Source organism: Bos indicus x Bos taurus, chromosome X (genome assembly GCF_003369695.1).
Source record: "Bos indicus x Bos taurus breed Angus x Brahman F1 hybrid chromosome X, Bos_hybrid_MaternalHap_v2.0, whole genome shotgun sequence".
Classification (NCBI taxonomy): domain Eukaryota; kingdom Metazoa; phylum Chordata; class Mammalia; order Artiodactyla; family Bovidae; genus Bos; species Bos indicus x Bos taurus.
Window position 1 is genome coordinate 1,224,819 of NC_040105.1, and position 18,348 is coordinate 1,243,166.

General features: G+C 49.1%; 1 protein-coding gene across 1 annotated transcript; it reads left to right on the plus strand.

Annotated features, from left to right (window-relative positions):
• Positions 1-12,798: 12,798 nt before the first annotated feature.
• Positions 12,799-14,722, plus strand: LOC113887515 (adhesive plaque matrix protein-like). Its single transcript, XM_027534686.1, has 2 exons — positions 12,799-13,548; positions 13,679-14,722. Exons 1-2 carry the CDS (start codon positions 12,799-12,801, stop codon positions 14,720-14,722), a joined length of 1,794 nt encoding a protein of 597 aa, XP_027390487.1.
• Positions 14,723-18,348: the final 3,626 nt, after the last annotated feature.

Below are 18,348 nucleotides of genomic sequence, written 5' to 3' on the forward strand. Positions count from 1 at the left end.
CCCGCCCCGCGCGCGCGTGCCCCCAGCCCCTCCCGGACCCCCGTCCGATCCCTGCGGCCGAGCACCCCCGCCACAAACGGGGACCCCGGAACCACCCCCCCCCCGCCGTGGATCATAGACCCAAAGGACCCCTGACCAGACCCCGGGATCCCCCCGCGGATCATAGACCCCAGGGACCCCCACCCGGACTCTAGGAGCACCACAGCCCCCAGGATCATGGACCCCAGGGACCCCCTCCCAGAACCGGGGACATCCCCCCCCATCATAGACCCCAGGGACCCCCCACCTGGACGCCAGGACCACCACAGCCCCCAGGATCATGGATCCCAAGGACCCCTTCCCAGACCCAGGGACCCCCACTCCCAGATCATAGACCCCAGGGACCCCTGACCGGACCCTGGGACCCCTCTCCAATCATAGAACCCAAGGACCCCAGTCCAGGCCAGAGACTGCCTCATACATGTCCACTGTCTGGATCACAGTCCCCAGTCACGCACGCACACACACACACACACACACACACACACACACCCCACACACACACACACACCCTCTGTCTGGACCATAGTCCCCAAGGACACACACATACACCAAGGTCCCCTATCTGTCTGGACCACAGTCCCCAGGGACACGCACACACACACACACACACACACACACACACACAAGTCCTCTGGACCAGTCCCCAGGGACATGCACACAAACACACCCTCTGTCTAGACCACAGTCCCCACAGTCCCCAAGGACACACACACACACACACACACACACACGCACACACACAAGTCCTCTGGACCAGTCCCCAGGGACATGCACACAAACACACCCTCTGTCTAGACCACAGTCCCCAAGGACACACACACACACACACACACACACACACACACCCTCTGTCTGCACCACAGTCCCCAGGGACACACACACTCACACACACACACGTCCCCTGTCTGGACCAGTCCCCAGGGACACACACACACACACACACACACACACACACACACACACACACACACACACACACACATTCCCTGTCTGGACCACAGTCCCCAGGGACACAGCCCCTGAGGTCCCAAAGCCCTTTCACCCCTGGGACCACACTCAGACCCCCAGGACTCCATCTGACTGCACGACCTGCCACCCAGAGGTGGACCCAACCCCTACCTTGGACTCCTGCCCCAGGGCCCCTCTCCTGGCTCGAAGACCCTGAGAGCCTAACCTGGACCACAAACCATCCATTCTGACCACGGACTCCTGATACACTAACCACCCCCACTCTCAACGCCCACCCTCCAGCCTAGAGCACTGAACCTCCCACAGACTGGAGGATCCTGCCCAGATGGTGGGACCCCCTCCCAGTCCACCCAGACTGGACGTGGACTCCCAGCTGGGACTCTCCAGGAGCCGGGGAACCCCACCCAGATCACAGCTGGGACCCCACTCTCGACAACTCCCCCTAACCCAGACCCCCAAGGAGACCTCACACAGACCCCTACCCAGAACGTTGCAGAAATCCTAACCTGGCAGCCCCAGAGGCTGAGATGGTTGCATGGCATCACCGACTTGACGGGCATGAGTTTTTGCAAGCTCCGGGAGATGGTGATGAACACAGAAGGCCTGGCGTGCTGCGGTCCATGGGGTCGCAAAGAGCCGAACACGACTGAGTGACTGAACAACAATAGGTGACCCCACGTGTACCCAGGGCAGCATCACCAATATCTGATCCATCTCACTGCCCTGTGGGTGAGAAGTCTCTCCTGTGATCCCAGGCTCGAGGTCTAACACGGTCAAGGCAGAGCCATCTACCCACTGGGCTCCCCTGGCAGTGACATGGAAGAGCCTGTTTCTCAGCTTGTTTGGGTTGGTGGATGGCAGGACCCCCACTTCCTTGGGGCTGTAAGGCTGAATTCCCCGCTTCTGAACTGGTGGTCAGTGGTGGGGAGGGAAGGGCATCCATCCCACCCTCGGCATCTCTAGCACCTCCTGCCTTCCCTTCTCTGCTGTTCCAGCCCAACAACGTTCTCTGCTTTTGAAGGCTCATGGGATTAGAGTGGACCCACCAGGCTAATCCAGGATCATCTCCCTATTTTAAGCTCCATAACCTGGAGAAGGGATCGGCTACCCACTCCAGTATTCTCGGGCTTCCCTGGTGCCTCAGCGGGTAAAGAATCCGCCTGCAGTGCAGGAGACCTGTGTTCGATCCCTGGGTTGGGAAGATTCCCCCCGGAGAAAAGGTAAAGGCTACCCACTCCAGTATTCTGGCCTGGAGGATTAATTCCATGGACTGAAATCAAATGGGCCTTAGAAAGCATCACTACGAACAAAGCTAGTGGAGGTGATGGAATTCCAGTTGAGCTATTCCAAATCCTGAAAGATGATGCTGTGAAAGTGCTTCTTCACTCAATATGCCAGCAAATTTTGAAAACTCAGCAGTGGCCACAGGACTGGAAAAGGTCAGTTTTCATTCCAAACCCAAAGAAAGGCAATGCCAAAGAATGCTCAAAATACCACACAATTGCACTCATCTCACACACTAGTAAAGTAATGCTCAAAATTCTCCAAGCCAGGCTTCAGCAATATGTGAACTGTTAACTTCCTGATGTTCAAGCTGGTTTTAGAAAAGGCAGAGGAACCAGAGATCAAATTGCCAACATCCGCTGGATCATGGAAAAAGCAAGAGAGTTCCAGAAAAACATCTATTTCTGCTTTATTGACTATGCCAAAGCCTTTGACTGTGTGGATCACAATAAACTGTGGGAAATTCTGAAAGAGATGGGAATACCAGACCACCTGACCTGCCTCTTGAGAAATTTGTATGCAGGTCAGGAAGCAACAGTTAGAACTGGACATGGAACAACAGACTGGTTCCAAATAGGAAAAGGAGTACGTCAAGTCTGTATATTGTCACCCTGCTTATTTAACTTCTATGCAGAGTACATCATGAGAAACGCTGGGCTGGAAGAAGCACAAGCTGGAATCAAGATTGCCGGGAGAAATATCAATAACCTCAGATATGCAGATGACACCACCCTTATGGCAGAAAGTGAAGAGGAACTAAAAAGCCTCCTGATGAAAGTGAAAGAGGAGAGCGAAAAAGTTGGCTTAAAGCTCAACATTCAGAAAACGAAGATCATGGCATCTGGTCCCGTCACTTCATGGGAAATAGATGGGGAAACAGTGGAAACAGTGTCAGACTTTATTTTGGGGGGCTCCAAAATCACTGCAGATGGTGACTGCAGCCATGAAATTAAAAGATGCTTATTCCTTGGAAGGAGGGTTATGACCAACCTAGATAGCATATTGAAAAGCAGAGACATTACTTTGCCAATAAAGGTCCATCTAGTCAAGGCTATGGTTTTTCCTGTGGTCATGTATGGATGTGAGAGTTGGACTGTGAAGAAAGCTGAGCACCGAAGAATGGATGCTTTTGAACTGTGGTGCTGGAGAAGACTCTTGAGAGTCCCTTGGACTGCAAGGAGATCCAACCAGTCCATTCTAAATATCAGTCCTGGGTGTTTTGGAAGGAATGATGCTAAAGCTGAAACTCCAGTATTTTGGCCACCTCATTCGAAGAGTTGACTCATTGGAAAAGACTCTGATGCTGGGAGGGATTGGGGGCGGGAGGAGAAGGGGATGACAGAGGATGAGATGGCTGGATGGCATCACCGACTTGATGGACATGAGTTTGAGTAAACTCCAGGAGTTGGTGATAGACAGAGATGCCTGGCATGCTGCAGTTCATGGGGTTGCAAAGAGTCGGACACGACTGAGCGACTTTCACTTTTCAACCTTAATTATATCTGCAAGGTCCCTTGGGCTCCCTGGTGGCTCAGTGGTAAAAAAAAAAAAAAAAGTCCGCCGGCCCGTGCAGGAGATGCAGGTTTGATCCCTGCGTCAGGAAGATCCCCTGGAGAAGGGAATGGCAACCCACTTCAGTATTCTTGCCTGGAGAATCCCACGGACAGAGGAGCCTGGTGGGCTACAGTCCATGGGGTCGCAGAGAGTCAGACACTACTGAGCGACTAAACGGCAACAGGATAATCAGTAACCCAGGACAAAGAAAGTCACACCTGGTTGTCTTTCTTGGGACCTGCTACCTTAAGAGGTGAGAGGGTCCCAGGGAAACACTCTTTTCCTAATGAAAGTGTTAGCTGTTATTTTGGGGGTCTCCAAAGAGCTCTGGAACCACAGTCCTTAACGTCAGCCCAGAGAAGAATTCGGTGAGAGCAAAGTGATGGATACAAAATGATTTATTAGAATAGGAAGCTGTGAGTCTAAGAAGCAGGTGGGTTTTACAGGGTGCCGGACCCTGCGAACTTACTGAGCCGTATACTTAGTCGTTCAGTTGTTTCCGACTCTACGACCCCGTGGACTGTAGCCCGCCAGGCTCCTCTGTTCCTGGGATTCTCCAGGCAAGAATACTGGAGTGGGTTGCCATGCACTCCTCCCCAGGGGATCTTCCCGACCCAGGGATCGAACCTGCATCTCTTGCGTATCCTGCATTGGCAGGCGGATTCTTTACCACTGGGCCACCTGGGAAGCCCCTTACTGGGCTACAGTTTTAGAATCGAAGGAAAAGTAGGAAAAGGAAAGAAGATCTTCTCTGTCTTTCTCGAGTGGACACGGCGCTTCCATCATCAGCTCCTCCTGCACGTTGAGCAGGGGGGTTTTCCTGTGCCTGTGTGGTTCAGCTAGTCCACAGATAATTGTCTTTCATGTGTGCAGAGGGCATGTCTGAGGGGTCATTAACCCACTGAACTCACCGGATAGGGTATAGGGCTCACATCATCATTGTTTTATCGTTCACAGGCAGGTCTTGTGTTTTCTTCTTGGTTTTCTGATTCAGCAAACCTGCTGGCTTGAGTGATCGTTCCTACAGATGAGGCGTTTCCCCTCAGTCATGTCGGACTCTCTGAGACCCCACGGACTGTAGCCCACCAGGCTCCTCTGTCCATGGGTTGCTCCAGGCGAGAATACTGGATGGGTTGCCATGCCCTCCTCCAATTAACTCACAGAGGTCTCACATATTTTTCCTACTTACTTTGTGGGATTAACTATTTAATCACCCACTTTATCCCTTTTTCGTTGTTGTTCAGCCACTCAGTTGTGTCTGATTCTTTGCAGTCCCTGTCCATCACCAACTCCCGGAGCTTGCTCAAACTCATGCCCATCGAGTCGGTGATGCCATCCAACCATCTCATCCTCTGTTGCCCCCTTCTCCTCCCGCCTTCAATCTTTCCCAGCGTCAAGGTCTTTTCCAGTGAGCTGGCTCTTTGCCATCAGGTGGCCAAATCTGTCCCTAGCTGGTGTTAGGAGGACACTGTCAGATGTCCGGAGGAGCATCAAGGTTCTCTTCTGAACACAGAGAGTATCCTGGTGTTTCCCACGGGGACGCTGTGCTGACTGTGTTCCCAAGGAACTGCTTAGAAAACTGCTTAGAACACTTCAGACTAGGGGCGTCGTCAAGATGTTTGGTGGTTTGTGTTTTGTTTTGGTTTGTTTGTATTTTTTTTTTTTTTGGCATTTTGCGGTACCTCTTTCTAGAAGCAGCTGTGAGGATTGTCAATGCCCTTTGTGGGCGTGCAACGCAGTATTGTATGTCTCTGGGGGGAAGGCGCGAGATAGGGCGTCTTTAAATTCCGCTTCTAAATTTGCTGCCCTGTTTTATCTCCTGCTATTGTGTCCCACAGGACAAAGAAGGCAGGTGCAGCTAGCTGGCTGGGCTCCTTCCCCAGAGTGGGCTGTTCCCCGAGTTTCCTTGTAGCCTCGGATGCCCCCAGACACCACGTCCGGGGTCTCTGCCACGTGTTCAATCGCCAGAGATGGTTTCACGTGTGTTTTATCCACAGTTCAAGTTTGGCTTCTCTCTCTCTTTTTTTTTTTTTAAATGGAAGCCGTATGATTCCTAACAAGCCCCTTTCTACTGCAGCTGGGTTTATGGTAACAGACTGACTTTTTTTTTTTCCCCTGTCTGCACTTAAAGGCTTGTCAGTTGGGATTGAATCAGGTCCACCACACTGACAGGGCAGACTCCTAACCAGCGGACCGCTGGGGAAGACCCCAAGGATGAGGATTTTTATTGTGATCCTGCTGTCCCTTTAAAAGCCATTAAAAAAAAAAGTTCAGAAAAGTAAAATGCTGGGAAGATATTCCTTTACATACTTAGATGTTCAGCGTATAGACTGCGTTTTGGTCGCTCAGGCGTGTCCGACTCTTTGCGACCCCATGGACTGCAGCCCGCCAGGCTCCTCTGTCCGTGGGATTCTCCAGGCAAGGATACTGCAGTGGGCTGCCATGCCTTCCTCCAGGGAGTCTTCCCCACCCCAGGGACTGAACCCTTATCTCCTCCATCTCCTGCATTGCAGGCAGATTCTTTACCACTGAGTCAGCAGGGAAGCCCACACACGTGTAGGAAGACTTAACAAATCTGCTTGTTAGTGGACATTGTTTTTTTTTTTTTTTAAATAATCTAAGCCGTGTTCTTTGCTAAAAAAAAAAAAAATGTAAGGGTGGTTATGCCGTTGAGAAAACATGTGGGCAGCCAACAGAGTCTCTGCTGAGATGCACAGGAGAGGAAGGGGTAAGCGAACCATTTCTGGGTAGCATCGGAGGTCCCTGGGGAGTATTACTAGACCCATCCTTGGTCTGCATGTCCCAGGACACATGGGGGTCTCAGCTATTTAAAGGCAATAATAAAGAGCGTCGTGGGGATCATTGAACGCATTTTTGAGGAATCTGATGGTTCAAATCTCAGGAGCCATGATCTTGATCGTTACTGAACTTTTACATGGTCCTTCCTTCCTTCATCAAGGATGACTTAGAGCCAAATGGACCCAGAGTTTCTGCTGGATCCCAGAACAATGATCAGCAGAACAAAGCTCAGTTCAGTTCAGTTCAGGTGCTCAGTCGTGCCCCACTCTGTGGGACCCCATGGTCACACGCCAGGCTTCCCTGTTCTTCACCATCTCCCAGAGTTTACTCAAACCCATGTCCATCGAGTCAGTGATGCCATCCAACCATCTCATCCTCTGTCGTCCCCTTCTCCTCCTGCCTTCAATCTTTCCCCAGCATCAGGGTCTTTTCCAATGAGTCAGCTCTTCGCATCAGGTGGCCAAAGGACTGGAGTTTCAGCTTCAGCATCTAAGCTCGTTTGTTCCCAAATGCCATGGACTCCAGTTGACTCTGACGATTTCATCATTTTTAGAAAGATACACTGGCATCTGTTCTCAAGGCCTTTGTCCAAACACATTTTTAGAAAGTAAGCATTTTTCCTCTTTGGATTCCTACACTAAAAAAAAAAAAAAAATACTTGGAAACAGATAGCAAGGGTGGTTGTACAATAGGTTAAGAGTCCTTCCTGCCACTGAATGTTGCACTTTAAAATGGTTAAAATGGGGATGTCCCTGGTGGTCTGGTGGTTGAGACTTCACCCTCCAGGGCAGGGGCTGGCAGGTTCGATCTCTGGTCGGGGAGTGAAGATCCCACACAAGTCGTGGCCAAAACACCAAAACATTAAACAGAAGCAATGTTGTAACAAGTTCAATAAAGACTTTAAAAATGGTGCATGTAAAAAAAAATTTTAAGTGGTTAAAATCACAAAATTATCTTTCTTGATTGTATATATAAATAAAAATTATTGTGATAATATGCATAATGTTATAAATATATTGCTATAAATATATAATATATAATATAATGTAAATATATTTATAATATACATTTATAATATACATATAATAAATATAATGTAGATATATTTATAGTGTATATAATATGTATGTTTATAACACCATGTATATTATCACAATAAAAAGTTTTTTGGTATTGTTTCTCAATAGGTGATGTTATACTTTTTACAAGGGATGTTTTTATTCAGGTATGGTTGATTTACAAAATTGCAATTTTATTTAATAAAATTTGATCCACAATATTATATTGGTTTCAGGTGGACATAGAGTAAAATTTTTAAATATATATACTGCTGTTTAGTCGGTAAGTTCTGTCTGACTCTTTGTCACCCCATGGACTGTGACCCACCAGGCTCCTCTGTCCATGGGACTCTCTGGGCAAGAATACTGGAGTGGGTTGCCATTTCCTTTTCTAGGGGGTATTCCCTGACCCAGGGATCAAAACTGTGTCTTCTGCATTGGCAGGTGGATTCCTAACCACCGTGCCGCCTGGGAATCCCCACCACATCTTTTTACAGATGTTGTTTTTATTGAGGTATGGCTGATTTAAAATATTACATTAGTTTCAAATGTATGCACAGGAAAGCTTTTAAAAATATGGGCTTCCCTGTTAGTTCACAGGGTAAAAAAAATCTATCTGCAATGCAGGAGATGTGGGTTCAACCCCTGGGTCGGGAGGATCCCCTGGAGAAGGAAATGGCAACCCCCTCCAGTATTCTTGCTGGAGAATCCCATGGACAGAGGAGCCTGGAGGGCTACAGTCCCTGGGGTCACAAAGAGTCGGACACGACTGAGCGACTTCACTTTAAAAATACATATATATTGCATTTTAGCATTTCGTATCTCACCGCCAAAGGGCAACACAACAGAGTGAGCAGACACACACACACACACACACCACACATACACACACACACACCACACACACACTCAAGGATCCAGTGATTCTGTATTTTTTTTGGCTCTGAGTTTGCTATTCCTCAGAGCAGGGTCTTCATCTTCAGCGAAATTAAACACGCTCTCACCTTTTCCGGAAGCTTCACACTGTCTGAGAGCTGTGTTTTCAACGCGAGCATGAAAAGAAGATTCCGCCCCACCGTCTCTAACCTGATGCCAGATATCCAGCTTGAAGCCGAGGTGTTTTTCCTGAGGCAGTTAAAGTCACAAAAGGGTTTTCATTTGTTGACGTGTTTATATATAGCTCCCGTCCCACTTTCGACTGAAACGGCCGAGGCATTGATAGCTGGAAATAACATCTGGACTATTTCTTTTTTTAAAGTCCTTTCCGAGTAGCCTCTGTAGCCTGAGGATCTAAAGGCTCTGTGGACAGGTTTGGTGTAGGTTAATCTTCTGTCTCAACTCACACCCACGTCTGGTCCACTTTGCAGGGGTTTCTTTTCAAGAGAACGGCTGGCATTTTTCACATTTTCTTCTACAAGGCAGTACTTACCATAGTCAGGATATGGAAGCAACCTAAGTGTCCATGGACAGAGAAATGAGTAAAGAAGAAGTGCTACACAGATACAATGGAATATCACTCGGCCGTGAAAAATGAGGAAATTACATCATTTGGAGCAATGTGGATGCCCAGGTCACCCTAGTGGTAAGTAACCTGCCTGCCGATGTCTTGGAGACATAAGAGACGCGGGTTTGATCCCTGGGTTGGACAGATCCCCTGGAGAAGGGAACGGCTACCCACTCCAGTATTCTGGTCTGGAGAATTCCATGGGCTGTATAGTCCATGGGGTGGCAAAGAGTCAGACACAGCTGGTCAACTTTCACTTTATATATAAAATGGATAACCACCCAGGACCCACTGTACCGCACAGGGGGCTATATTCAATATCTTGTAATAACCTGGAAAAGCGTGTGTGTGTGTGTGTGTGTGTAACTAAGTCGCTTGTTAAAAACTAGTGAATATGACAAAACAGAATCAGACTCACAGATACAGAGAAGAAACTCGTGGTGACCAGTAGGGAAGGCGGCCAGTGGGAGAGGCAAGATAGGGGTGGGGTTCTTAAGAGGGACAAGCTGTTATGCATAAAACTAAATAAAAATCACAAGGATACATTCTACCACCAAGGCAACTTTGTATTACAACTTTGTAATAACCGCAAACCTTTAAACACTGGAGCAAAACCTTTAAATGTTGAATAAGAAATTTAAAAAGTAAAAATAATATTTCCTAGAAACAGCACTGACAAGAAAGAGAGTTACACAAAACCTTTGGCTTCCCAGTGTGTATAAAAGTCACGTTCGAGGGAGCTCAAACCCGGGGCTCTGCGACTGCCTAGCTGAGTGGGATGGGGTGGCAGGTGGAGGGGGGGGTTCAAGAGGAAGGGGACGTGTGTCTAGCTGTGGCCGATTCAGCTGCATGTATGGCAGAGACGAACACAATACTGCAACGCAATTACCCTCCGATTAAAAATAAATGTATCACTTTGAATATTTTGAAATTTGCCTATTTTGAATAAAGTTAGGTACATGTTGGATTGTAGTGGGTTAAACGTACAGTAAGCATTGAGTCTTATCAAAATAATGTGTCTACCTTAATTTAAAAAAAAAATACGTCATGGCTAAAAAATGCTGATCGTTATGTGAGAAGGCAGGGTTGCGACAACGCTGTTGTAAAAAGCGCAATGTGTGTAAAGCACACACAATAAAGCAAATTTCAGCAAGTGCTTGCCGTTCCTAGCATCTGTGAAAGCTTCAGGGGCCCGTGAAAACGCTTTCACTTCTTTCGTTTACTTACTTTTAATTTTTGGTCCCGCATGGCATGCGGGACCTTGTAGTTTTGAGACCAGGGATTGAGGTCCCGTTCCATATGTTCGTAATGCAGCGTCTTAACCACTCGACCGCCGGGGGAAGTCCTCTTTTCATCTCTTTTACAATGAAAAGGAAAAGATGTGAATGGAATCCAGCCCGGATGATACTCGTATTTACAGCAACCCAGTTATAAAACACAATGCTGAATGCATTTTTTAAGTTTTATTATGATTTTTAAATTTTTTATTTTATATCGGCACATATAGTTGATTAACAAGGTTATCAGGTATACAGCAAAGTATATGTATATATGTATCCCTTATATTCTTGCCTGGAAAATCCCATGGATGGAGGAGCCTGGTAGGCTACAGTCCACGGGGCCACAAAGAGTCAGACACGACGGAGCAACTTCACTTCACTGACTTTACATGTATATATGTATCCATTCTTTTTCAAATTATTTTCCTAGTTAGGTTGTGACATTATATTGAGCAGAGCTCCTTGAACTACTATATATATATATATATATATATATATATATATATATATATATATAGTTGTTTTTTAGCTGCTAAGTCATGTCCTCCCTCCTTCAGTCTTTCCCAGCATCAGGGTCTTTTCCAGTGAGTCAGCTCTTCGAATCAGGTGAAAGTATTGGAGCTTCAGCATCAGTCCTTCCAGTGAATATTCAGGGTTGATTTCCTCTAGATCCTCTTTCCTGGGGAAAATGCAGAATCTGAAAGCAACGTGCATGGAAATTAAAAATCCAGGAGTCATTGAGAGACATGGTCTTCATTCAACCTTGAAGTGTGGACCAATATCACCCTTAAGAAGCAGGAAGCTTGTTGACTGAGAATCTAAAATTCCATCACTGGAGTCTGTGTGTATGTAAACCACTCTTTTTTTTTTTCTTCACATGATATCTGACTTTTTATTGCCGTGTTAATTATTTGAGCTTGGTCTCCAGGGCATGTGTGTGAAGGGGCCAATCTTTTTAATTGAACAAATAAATTATTCATCTGAGCCGATTTCCTGTTTTTACGGAGACAGATGAAAGTGATTTATATAACACATCTGACTGCCAAATCGGTAGTCTTTCCACGCCCCGGCTCCCGCTGAAAGCTGCAAGTCCAAACTCGATCTTTCACCCTTGGCTTTGTGCATTGAAATCTCCTGATTTGAAAAGGTATATTTGAAAAAAAAAAATTAAAAAGGGTTAGACAACTGCAAACAGACTTCAGTGTAACTGGGTAGTCTCAGTCCTGGCTCTCTGAAGCATTTTCAGGCTCTCGAAACGAGAAAGAGACAGCGACGAAGAAATCGCGGAAGTGTACTAGCCAAGGTGGCAGAACCCCAGCTAAAGATTTTTCAAAAAAGGTTCCCTGGCTCCTAGGAAAGCTACAAAAAATATTTTGACATCCTGAAAGCTGCGCTCTGTTGGTGTAGCTCCTTCTGTGAAAGAAAAGAGAGGGAGGCAAAAAAAAAAGGCAAGTCTGTCTTGAAAGCCACCCTTGATTTTCGAAACAGAGCATCTCCTGGGCCAATTACTCATCTCCCGGCTCTCCCGGGGAGGATGCTGCTGAGTCATCACAGCGGATCCGGCGGCCTGTTGTGATCCAAGGGCCTTGAGGAAGCCTCACCTTTGCAGGGCGATGTGCTGCGTCCTGGGTGGGCATTTTGGAAAGATGCTGGTGGCGGAAGAACCGAAGACTGTAGGCTTGAGTGGGGGTAGGGGGTCCCCAGGCGAGGACCGAAGGAGCAGAGAGGAGGGCGTCGCTCACCCGGCCAAGGCTGGATCTAGAGACTGGGGTGGTCGTCTTCCGAGGCTGTGGGCACCTCCACACAAGGGACCAGGCACTCCTGGGTCCCTGGCTTCCAACCCAGTGGCAGGCATCCAGGTGCAGATGAGACCACGTTCCCCCCACCGACCCCAGGTGTTTAAGATTCAGCAGCTCAGGATGGACAGGAGGGAGTGGAAGAAAATGACGAAACCCTCCGGCGTCCTGGGCTCTGATGGGTAATAGGGTATCTGGGACCCAGGTCGTCCGACCTCCAGGTCAGCCCCTCCCCCCTGCAGCCGTGACTCCCACAGCCCAGGACTCCTCTGGTCTGGAGGACCCCCAGTGGGAGCCCCCTCCCGTCTGCCCCACGGGCCAAGAGACCCTCCAGGCCCCACCAAGGAGCCGTCTAGCCCACCCTCACCGCGATGCGGGGCCTGCCCTGCCCAGCGGGCTGGCTGACCCCTCCTCTCCACTCTGCTGATTTTCAGTCTTGGCTGTCTTGAGAGGTGTGTCTAGTCACACATCAATGCCGACATCTGGACACCCCTACCTGTCCACCTGCACCTATGCACCCCTACCTGTCCAACTGCACCTACACACCCCTACCTGTCCACCCGCACCTACACACCCCTACCTGTCCACCTGCACCTACGCACCCCTACCTGTCCACCTGCACCTACGCACCCCTACCTGTCCATCTGTACCTACACACCCCTAGCTGTCCACCTGCACCTACACACCCCTACGTGTCCACCCGCACCTACACACCCCTACGTGTCCACCCGCACCTACGCACCCCTACCTGTCCACCTGCACCTACGCACCCCTACGTGTCCACCTGTACCTACGCACCCCTACCTCTCCACCTGCACCTACACACCCCTACCTGTCCACCCGCACCTATGCACCCCTACGTGTCCACCCACACCTACGCACCCCTACCTGTCCATCTGTACCTACACACCCCTAGCTGTCCACCCGCACCTACACACCTCTACGTGTCCACCCGCACCTACACACCCCTACCTGTCCACCCGCACCTACGCACCCCTACCTGTCCATCTGTACCTACACACCCCTACCTGTCCACCTGCACCTACGCACCCCTACCTGTCCATCTGTACCTACACACCCCTACCTGTCCACCCGCACCTACGCACCCCTACCTGTCCACCTGCACCTACACACCCCTACGTGTCCACCCGTACCTATGCACCCCTACCTCTCCACCTGCACCTACACACCCCTACCTGTCCACCCGCACCTACGCACCCCTACCTGTCCACCTGCACCTACACACCCCTACGTGTCCACCCGTACCTACGCATCCCTACCTCTCCACCTGCACCTACACACCCCTACCTGTCCACCCGCACCTATGCACCCCTACGTGTCCACCCACACCTACACACCCCTACCTGTCCATCTGTACCTACACACCCCTAGCTGTCCACCCACACCTACACACCCCTACCTGTCCACCCGCACCTATGCACCCCTACCTGTCCATCTGTACCTACACACCCCTACCTGTCCATCTGTACCTACACACCCCTACCTGTCCACCTGCACCTACGCACCCCTACCTGTCCACCCGCACCTATGCACCCCTACATGTCCACCCACACCTACACACCCCTACCTGTCCATCTGTACCTACACACCCCTACCTGTCCACCCGCACCTACACACCCCTACCTGTCCATCTGTACCTACACACCCCTAGCTGTCCACCCGCACCTACACACCCCTACTTGTCCACCCGCACCTATGCACCCCTACCTGTCCATCTGTACCTACACACCCCTACCTGTCCATCTGTACCTACACACCCCTACCTGTCCACCTGCACCTACGTACCCCTACCTGTCCATCTGTACCTACACACCCCTACCTGTCCACCCGCACCTACGCACCCCTACCTGTCCATCTGTACCTACACACCCCTACCTGTCCATCTGTACCTACACACCCCTACCTGTCCACCCGCACCTATGCACCCCTACCTGTCCATCTGTACCTACACACCCCTACCTGTCCACCCGCACCTACGCACCCCTACCTGTCCACCTGCACCTACACACCCCTACGTGTCCACCCGTACCTACGCACCCCTACCTCTCCACCTGCACCTACACACCCCTACCTGTCCACCCGCACCTATGCACCCCTACCTGTCCATCTGTACCTACACACCCCTACCTGTCCACCCGCACCTACGCACCCTTACCTGTCCACCTGCACCTACACACCCCTACCTGTCCACCCGCACCTATGCACCCCTACGTGTCCACCCACACCTACGCACCCCTACCTGTCCATCTGTACCTACACACCCCTAGCTGTCCACCTGCACCTACACACCCCTACGTGTCCACCCGCACCTACACACCCCTACCTGTCCACCCGCACCTATGCACCCCTACCTGTCCACCTGCACCTACACACCCCTCCCTCTCCACCCGCACATATACCAACTATAATGAGTGATGCTGAGCGTCTTCTCATGTGCCTCTTAGCCATCTGTGTGTCTTCTTTGGCAAAATGTCTATTTAGGTCTTCTGCCCATTTTTGTGATTTACAAGAAGCGAGAGATTTTAGATGCTCTGACTTAGCTCCTTAGGAAATAAATCAGTGTGCTTCATTAGAACGAGATACTATTTGAAAAGCTAATTATAACGCATTTTATTTTACTAACTAAATCAGGTCCCTGTAGGTCTACTACCCATCAGTACTTTAGTAGTGTATTACCTTTATTTAAAAAAAATTTTTTTTCCAGTCTATGAAGGTGTAATTTTTAAAATATAAATTAATTTAAAAATAAAGGAACAAGCCCCTGACACACTCCGCCACACAGAAGAAGCTGAAAAGCACCAAGTGAAGTGAAAGAAACCAGTCTCAGAAGGTCACACAGCATGTCACCTTTACTTTTTTTAATATTTATGTTTCTTTATTTGGCTTCACTGGGTGTTAGTTAGGGCACGTAGGCCTAGTTCCCCAACCAGGGATCTAACCTGGGCCCCTGCACTGGAAGCACAGTCTTAGCCAGTGGATCACTGAGGCCCTTCGTGTTCCCTTTCTAATGCGATAATAGTTCAGTTTTTAAAACCTTCATAATATACAGCTTGGCATAAAATAAAGTGCAATTCAAAAACCATGAAACTCTGCTGCAAGATGTTCATGTCTTTCCCTTCAAATAAGAGGAATTTTTGTATGTAATTGCCTTCTCCTCTTTTAAAATAAAAAAATTTATAAAGAGTAATTCCTGCACTGACCATGTATGACTTAAAATTTCTTCATCTCCCCCTGTAGTGGCAGCTTTGACACCTCGGGCTTTGTTTTTGCTTTTCGTCTTATCCAGTTTTCTCCTATTCAATTCGCCTCACAGTCTGCGTGTGTGCTCAGTCGCTCAGTCATGTCCGACTCTCTGAGACCCCCTGGACTGTAGCCCACCAGGCTTCTGTGTACATGGATGCTCCAGGCAAGAATACTGGAGTGGGTTGCCATGCCCTCCTCCAGGGGATCTTCTCGCCTCAGGGATGGAACCTGGGTCTCCCTCATTGCAGGCGGATTCTTTACCATCTGAGCCGCCTAGGAAGCCCTACAGATTTTTATTTCATGAACATCCATCCCTTTGAAGCCCCACTTTCCCCAGCCTCCTCCAGTGCTGAATCTCTTCTTGCAACGTCGTACACACCCCGCTGTGTCCGCAGAGGTTGGCCTAGGACTCTTCGCTGCCGGTTCCCAGAGGAGGGTTCCGCCTTTGCGTCTGGCGGGTCTGCCTCTGATGGCGTCTAAGACCTGTTCTTCTGTTCCACTTGCAACTTTCCACACTGCCTCTTTTTTTTTTTGTTTTGGGCTGTGACACCTTCGAGTCAGCCCTTTTTTAAAAAGAAAATATTTTTAAACAGAAAACAGCGCCATGCACGTGGACTTAGAAATTCAGGTTACCTCTGTGTAAATATTTGATCTGAATGCACACAAGACACAGGTGTGCGGGCCTTCTCGTTTATTTTTCACTCGGGCAATTCTTTTTATGTTTCCCTTAATGATTTTGTTTGTCAAAAGGAAGAGGCATACAGAACAATGGGCTGCCGTCTCTTTTTTTCTTCTCTACTGCGCCTGCCCGGGTGGTAAAGAACCTGCCTCCCAAGGCGTGAGATGTAAGAGATGCAGGTTCCATCCCTGGGTCGGGAAGATGCCCTGGAGGAGGGCATGGAAACCCACTCCAGTATTCTTGCCTGAAGCATCCCATGGACAGAGGGGCCTGGAGGGCTACAGCCCATGGGGTCGCAAAGAGTCGGACACGCCTGAAATTACTTAGCGCACACCTGCCCTGGAGTGTTTGACCAGCCTGCCTTACCGGTTCATTAATATGGATAGAATCAACCTCATGGGCTATTGATCGATAGTCATCATGGATTGGGTCTTAAGAGACAGCTGTTAATTCTTGAAAGATAAAGCAAGTTTATTTCTTTTATTTATTTATTTATTTGTTTATTTGTTTGTGGGCTGCACTGGGCCTTTCTTGGGGGCTTCACTCATAGCGCAGTTGGTAAAGAATCCTCCTGCAATGCGGCAGACCTGGGTTCGATCCCTGGGTTGGGAAGATCCCCTGGAGAAGGGATAGGCTACCCCACTCCAGTATTCTTGGGCTTCCCTGGTGGCTCAGCTGGTGGGGAATCCGCCTGCCATGTGGGAGACCTGGGTTCGATCCCTGGGTTGGGAAGGTCACCCGGAGAAGGGAAAGGCCACCCACCCCAGCGCTCTGGCCTGGGTCTTTCCTGCTGTCTACGGGCTTTCTCTAGCTGCATGAGGGGTGCTACTCTGCAGTTTCGGTGTACAGTCTTCAAGCTGCAACGGGTTCTCTTGTTTCGGGACCCCGGGCTCAGTTGCCTCACAGCACGTGGAACCTTCCTGGACTGAACCCACGTCTCCATGGATTGGACCCATGTCTCCTGCGGTGGCAGGCGGATTCTTAACCACTGGACCACCAGGGAAGCCCTGCACTAGTCTTTTAAGTTTTTTTTATTACTTGGTTTGATTTGATTTATTATTGATTTATTTATGTTCTTCTGTTATTATGATTATTATCTGGCTGTGCCATGTGGCACGGAAGTCTGTCTCTTTTTAAAATGACTCTCAGGACATTATAGTATGCAAAGTAGATCGCCAGGGTGAGTTTGATGAAGCAAAGGCACCCGAAGTCCCTGCTGTGTGACAGCTTAGAGGGAAAATCTGGGTAGCGATTCAGGATGCATGGGACACTTGTACACCTGTGGGCGACTCATACTGATGTTGGCAAAAACCATCACAATGTTGGAAAGTAATTACCCTCCAATCAATATCAATAAATTTTAAAAAAAGACAATTCAGACATACAAATAATAAATAAAAAATAAAATAAGAAATAAAATGACGTGTCCAACTCTCTGTGACCCCACGGACTGTAGCCCACCAGGCTCCTCTGTCCATGGGACTCTCCAGGCCTGAATACTGGAATGGGGAGCCTTTCCCTCCTCCAGGGGATCTTCCCAACCCAGGGATTGAACCCAGGTCTCCCGCCTTGCAGGCGCATTCTTTACCAGCTGAGCCACCAGGGAAGCCCAAGAACACTGGAGTGGGTAGCCTATCCCTTCTGCGGGGGATCTTCCCAAAGCAGGGATCAAACCCAGGTCTCCTGCATTGCAGGCAGATTTTTTACCATCTGAGCCATCAGGGCAGCTTAGTGTCTGAATAACTTGAAAAAAAAACCACCATACAAATGACTGCCATGAAACGAGCCCTGTCTCTGAGTTTTCACACTCTGTTTGCCAATAGCCAGACATCCCTCAAGATGTGGGTGTCATGGGGTGTCCTGACCCGGCCTTAATAATTGAGTGTCCTGCCTGGGGCACTAAGTCTCTGCCAACTCCTCTTCCCTCTGTGCCCAGGAAGACACAGATTTCTCTGGAGCAGGAAAATTGAGTTTGGCATCCCATTAACATTTCACGGCTAGGAATTTTTTTTTTTTTTCCCTGTCGTTAGCTTAAAAAGATTATGCAGCAGAGATGGTCTGTTTCGCAAGTGGAAAAATACTGTCCAGGCACACACACACACACGCACTCACACAGAGC

What these genes read in the sequence shown, in the direction of transcription:
- LOC113887515 (XM_027534686.1), top strand. Translation starts at nt 12,799, where the DNA reads ATGCACCCCTACCTGTCCAACTGCACCTACACACCCCTACCTGTCCAC. An exon ending in ACACCCCTACGTGTCCACCC is followed by an intron (nt 13,549 to 13,678) that starts GTACCTACGCAT and finishes ACACACCCCTAG; the next exon opens with CTGTCCACCCACACCTACAC.